This window comes from Ochotona curzoniae, unplaced genomic scaffold (genome assembly GCF_017591425.1).
Source record: "Ochotona curzoniae isolate NIBS_2020 unplaced genomic scaffold, NIBS_Ocur_1.0 contig_2294, whole genome shotgun sequence".
NCBI classification, from domain to species: Eukaryota; Metazoa; Chordata; class Mammalia; order Lagomorpha; family Ochotonidae; genus Ochotona; species Ochotona curzoniae.
The window spans coordinates 4,938,917-4,944,916 of NW_024465405.1; the positions used below are offsets into that span (position 1 = coordinate 4,938,917).

Below are 6,000 nucleotides of genomic sequence, written 5' to 3' on the forward strand. Positions count from 1 at the left end.
GAAATTGTCTATGCTGCTTCATGTCTGGGAACTTAAACACACACACTTTTTCTACTAATTCTTGTTTTTAATGACTTGGGAATCCAGTGAGTTCTTTGCTGCCCAATAGGAATTGGGGGACTTCAGGAAAGGTTGTTTTTTGCGAACGCAAAGCCTGAGCCCACAGCCTCTGGTTCACTCCAGCGCCTTCCTTCGGCTGGGGCTTCCCTTGGCCCAGACAGGCTTGGTGGGTCTCCTCTTGCCGCTCTCCCTGCCCTCATGGGGTTCACAGTTATAGACTCCAGGGAAGGGACCGCTCTTTACCAAGGAGCCAAGTGCAATAGGGAGGTGACCAGAGGGGGCGGACAGAGGCTGACCCTGTGAAGACTGGTCAGCGGGGAGGGGCGTGTGTGCAAGGAGCCCAAGATGGGCACCTGGGCAGGGCAGCCAAGTGTGGCCAGGGAGAGCCTGGGCTCCCGGTGGGCCTGGGCACCAGCTGTGGCCTGAGGGCCCAGGGTGAGTCTGGCTCAGGCACACAGGGGGAATGGGAGAGCTAACTCCCAGCTAAGCCGGGGGAGCTGGGAAATGGGGTGCTGAGAAGCAGAAGCTGGGGTAAGGGCTGTAATAACCTCTGAGACTGGTCCCTCCTTCCTGCACCAGGCACCCTGGTGGGCCTTGGAGGCACCCAAGCCCCAGGGGTGAGGGACAGGGGGTCAGGAGGTGGCAGGGGAGGAGAGGGGACACCCCTGTGAGCCATGCAGTCCAGGGCAGGAGCAGGCTTTTGGGGAAATCTCCTGGGACTGCTGGCCTGAGGAGGAGGCACAGGAAGGAGGTGCCAGGTATGGGGACACCATCTGGTACCCTCTCCCTCCCCCTCAGTCCTAGGCCAGGAAGAGGGGTGAGCAGGCTGGGGGTCCTGACCCTGGAACCCACTTGGCATCCCCTTCCACCTCGGGCACCTCCCTGCTCTGCACCCAAGGTGGGGCTCCCCTGGGAAAAGTGCCTTGCATCCCTGTTAGGGCCCCAGGGAAGCTGCCTGCAATCTGGGTGGCCTGGAATGTTGTCCCACGCCTGGGGCCAGGAATGGGGAGCCTGTCCCCCAGCTCCTGGCCAGCTCCTGGGCACCCTTGGTGGAGAGCCCAAGCCCCCAGCACTGCACAGCAGCCACAGAACCCCCTCACGAGAGGCCCCCATGGTCACGAAAAGGAGTCCACTGGCCTCTGGCTTGCCCCGCCCTTCTTCCCAGGGTGTGCTTTTAGCTGGACCATCACACAGTGCACGCTCACTGCCAGAGACCCGGGCACGCGCTGCAGCTCTGTGGGGGGAAGCCCCAGCAGGCCCTAAGGTGCCCCCTCCTCCTGCAGGCCGTTCCACATGGAGTCCACGTTGGCTGTGGATGTAGGCACTTCTGGGTCTTCTGAGCATGGTAGCCAGCATTACCCCACGTCACCCTAAACGCCCTTCAGTCATTCCCTGACCCTCTGCTGGGTCATGTCCCACTGCTGTGCCAGCACTGTCATCTTGCTTGGTTTTTGAATGTGCTTGCAGGATTCCTTTTTTTTTTTTTAAGATTGGTTTGTTTTTACTTGAATGATTCACAGAGAGACAGAGAGGGGTCTTCCACCCTCTGGTTCACTCTCTGAAAGGTCTCAGTGGCAGGAACTGAGCTGGTCTGAAGCCAGGAGCCAGGGGTTTCTTCCGGGTCTCCCATGTGGGTGCAGGGGCCGAAGCACTTGGACTGTCCTTCGTTGCTTTTCTAGGTGCATTAGCAAGGAGCTGGGTGGGAAGTGGAGCAGCCGGTAAGCGAACTGATGGCCATGTGGAGTGTGGGTGCCCCAGGCGGAGGCTTAGACGGCTATGCCACTGTGCCAGCCCCACCTTGCTTTGCGTGGGCAAAAAGGCTCAGACTTGCTTCTCAAAATGGAACCCATGGACCAGGGGTATCTATGACTTAGGCTGGGGGCTCCACAGGGCTGCCCACATTGCTGCTCAAGAGCAGTGTGCCCCGTGTCCCCCCGGAGATGCCCACACCCTTGACCTGCCTCTGGCACCATGGAGCTGTCTTTTCTCTCTCCCCTTGAGATGAAGGCTAGACTTTTGCTCAGCTGCGTATTGGTCATTTGTTCTCCAGATGCCACCTCAGAGGGCTCTGTCACTGTGCCTGGCAGGCACCCCACCATCGCGGCACCCCAGGATGCCAGCAGCTCCCATCCAACTCTCCATGTCAGGGCATTTGAAACCAGAGCAGGTGGTTCCCGCAAGCACCAGCGGGCACCCATTCTTGCCCACAAGAGCTGAGAATCATGCAGAGTCGGTGGGCTTTGGAAACGGCCATGGTGGGCCGGGGGACCATTGCAGGGTCCACGTAGAGGTTCAGGACAGAAGGTGCCAGCCCTGAGGGGTGGCAAGCCAGCGACGTGATCCCCAGGGCTGGGAGAGAGGGAGTGGAGCTCCTCCCTGGCTATTTCAGCCTCTCGTGGGTCAGTGGTGTCTGGGCAGGGGGCTCCGCCCCCGAGGCGTGACTCTCATCCCTGCCTGGCCGAGGGGGCACGGCCGAGGGGGCGCGGCGTTTATCCAGAGCTGCAGCTGTCGCGTCGGGATAATAAACAGGATGAAGTGGGCAGCCAGGGCACACTGGAACTATTTTTAGCCAGAGGCAGCTCTGCGAGCTAGGAGACCAGCAGATCAAGGAGAGAGTGCCCTGTCCCAGAATAGCACCAGTGCCCAGCCGCACCCCCCCAGGGCAGGGGGCTCCCTCCCACTCCGACTTGCCAGCTTGCCCGTGGACCCCCGTCCAAGCAGTTCCCAGCTCCACTCTGTGGACCACAGTGGGCCACAGGTTCAGTTCAGGACCCTCTGTCCACAGACACTTGCAGGCCCAGGCCCAAGCTGGGGGTCTCCAGGCGAGGCCCCCCTGTTGTGACTACCTGGGGCTTCTTTTTCTGTTTAAAGCCCCAATCCTTGTTCAAACTTGGGGAGCCCGCCTTCCCCGTGCCAGTGAGTGGTGGGGCTGGATGCACACCCTCCCCTGCCTCTGCCTGCTCCTCTCCCTCCTTGGAGCCCCCGGGGGGCCTGAGGGGGGGAAGCCAGGGCTGTTCACTCCCAGTTGACCACCACGGCCACAGCTGCATCAGCACAAAGCCAGGCGTTTCATCCGGGTCTCCTACACCGGGTCGGGGGTCTCACTTCAGGTGCCCTGCACCCATACATTGCTGCTCCCTGTCCATGGCAGGGGCCTCTGTTTTGGGTCCTGCTGCATCTTGTGCCCAGGGAGCCCCTGCCAGCCTTCCCCACACACCCCCCGCCCATCTCCCTGGGGTGACCCACAGGCATTGCTATCCTTGACTCAGCAGCTGGAAGCCTTGGTTCCCAGGGGGCACAGGCTGGGGGCCTGGTCCCACCCGCTCCAGGGGCAGCCCAGAGTGAAGGGGGACTCGCTGCGCCAGTGGGGGCCAAGGTTGCGCTTCCTCTGAGAAGATGGCTTGGGAAATGCGTGGGGTTTCTGCCTGCTGCCGTCTTTCTCACAACAAGCCCCCCCAGGGAGCCTGGGGAGAAAAAGTGTTGAGTCACAGGCCAGTGTGTGGGGGGTGCAGGCAGGATCCCATAGGAGCCCCGACCCACACGTGGCCGGCAGAGTGTCACAGGTGACTTGGTTGCATGGCAGCCCCATTCCCAGGGACGCTGCAGAGAGCCTGAGCAGCCAAGGACCCTCCAGCGTCCTGGTGGGTGGGGCGAGAGCCAGCACTTCCCCATGCTAAGCAGAAGTCACAGCGACTCAGGAAGCTTCCTGGGGTTCCTGGGGCCCTGGCCGCCCAGATTCCGTTGGGCTGTGGACGACAGCGTGCTGTGGCTGCGGGTGCCGCCTCTGGGCTGAGCTGAGAGACACGTGTTGGCGGCTGCTCCTAGGCCCGTGCCCACTGGGAACTTCTGGGTACAGCTGTGCTGCTCCCCCAGGCACGCAAGGCCAACAGGAAATTGCAGACGCTGAGGGACTGGGGGGCCAGGGAAGGGGGCTTGGCCGCCCTGGAGGACCCTTGCTCCCACCCAGGGCTAGAGTGCAGTTGGCCCACAGACCTTGTGGCCCAGTGGCTTTCTGCACCTGCTGTAGTCATTCCCCATCTGTGAAGTTGCAAGGACCCAAGGGCTCAAGGTCCTGCACAGAGCCCGGCCCACGTGAGCTCCAGAGAGCTGTCATGGAATGCAGCCGTGCTGAGGGGCTGCCTGGGCCCCCTAAGACACTCCCCGGCTCCTGCGGATGGGAGGAGCCGTGCAGCCTGAGCCCTGTGTTCCTGCACCCCGGCCTGCCAGGAGCCCTGGAATGGCGCCAACAGGGAGCCCACCAGGGCAGGATGCGTGTCGGAGGGTGACCCACCTGCCATGCAGAACACCACTCAGAAACTGGGGTGCTCCTTCCCCAGAGGGAGGTGGCCTGTTGTGTCAGACTCTGCCAGCAGTGACACCACCACCACCCTGTGACAGCAATGATGCCACCATCACACAGGGTCACCCCCAAGGTCACAGAGACACACAGTCCTGCTCTCTCACACACAGTCATGCCCGGAAGGCAAGCCCTCCCTTCAGGCTCCTAAACTCCAGTGCCCCCTTACACCGCCCACTCTCCCTGCTGGCATTCACTCACATCCTGCCCCCGCTACCCCCCAGTCACCCCACTGCTAGGCCTTGTGGCAGCTGAGGAGTGGGTGTCTCCAGCAGCCCGGCCAATCACTTCCTCTTGTGGCCAGAGGCCCTGCTGTCCACTGGGACACACACAGCCACTGGTGCTGCTGCCCAAGCCCTCATTTCTGTGGTGGGGTCCCTGCCCCGGGAGGCGAGGGGACGGTGCAGAGTGCCCTGCTGAGCCCCTTTTTTCCCTCCTTAGGAGCTACGGCCAGCTTACCAACTGCACTGAACAGGTGACAAAGCATCTGGGCTGTTTCTGGCCCAACGCCGAGGTGGACAAGTTCTTCGTGGCTGTCCACCAGCACTACTTCCGGAGCTGCCCAGTGTCGGGCAGGACCGTGCACGACCCGCCCAGCAGCGTCCTCTGCCCCTTCATCGTGCTGCCCACCGTGGTGACCCTGCTCATGACCGCCCTGGTGGTCTGGAGGAGCAAGCGCACGGAGGGTATCGTGTAGGCAGCGGCCTGGGCTGCCCGTCGCGTGCAGCCGAGCCAGCCTGGCACAGTTCCCAGAGGCAAAGCAGGCCCAGGTCCTCAGTCCCCCTTCCCGCAGCCAAGAACTCACGGGGCATGGGCCTCGAAGCCCCCTGGCTGGGCAGGGAAGCCACGCCCAGTCCGACCTCCGTGGGGCAGTGTCTCAGCCCCACGTGCTGGCTGCTGGCCTGCTGGGCACTTGCCCCGTGGCCCCCCTGCAGACTGCTCGCTTGGACCGACAGCCACCTGGAGGGAGGGTAGCAGCGTGCAATTAAAAGGGCGTGCGTGAGTGTGGGCTGCATCCTTATTCCTAAGTGTCTGCCACTGGGACGACAAAGGCCTGAGACACCCTGCAGATGCCAGCCCTGTGACGGGACCTCTGGCGGGGATGGCATCAGAAGCCTCAGCACCCTGAAGGTGCCCCCCGAGAGAGCAGGAAACCCCCAGTCCCACGACACGGTCCAGCCAGGGCACAGGGCCGTCCTTGCCACTTGGTCGCTCCTCACCAGCCTCTCCCACGGGTCCCCAGGGTCACTGGGACCTCTGCCCCTTGTCCCTGCCTGGAAGCAGGTGCTTTTCCCATCAGCCACCCCAGGACCACCCTCCCTGTGCCTCACCTGGGACAGCCACCGGTGCCCCTGCCTCAACCCACCCAGTCAGAGACATCCCTGGCCTGAAGGGGCTAGAACATTCCATCTGGACTTCTCTGTGGAATGGTAGCCATGGGTAGTCAGCATCCCCAAGATAGGTGGGCCCTTGCCGCAAATGGTGTGGCCAGGCAGGGACCAACAGGCCATGACCTCGGGCTGCCCTCTGCTCCCTGGAGCTTCCGGCATCCGTGTCCAGGAGCCACACAATGCCACAGCCAC

At 62.6% G+C, this 6,000-nt stretch overlaps 1 protein-coding gene across 1 annotated transcript in view; it reads left to right on the forward strand.

The window, feature by feature from the left end:
• The window catches only part of RAMP1 (receptor activity modifying protein 1), a 29,821-nt gene extending 24,401 nt beyond the window's left edge, over window positions 1–5,420 (forward strand). Inside the window, exon 3 of the mRNA XM_040972355.1 lies at window positions 4,859–5,420. Within this exon, the coding sequence (XP_040828289.1) occupies window positions 4,859–5,114 (256 nt within the window). The 3' untranslated portion in view covers window positions 5,115–5,420. The remainder of the gene's footprint in view (window positions 1–4,858) is intronic.
• Window positions 5,421–6,000: the final 580 nt, after the last annotated feature.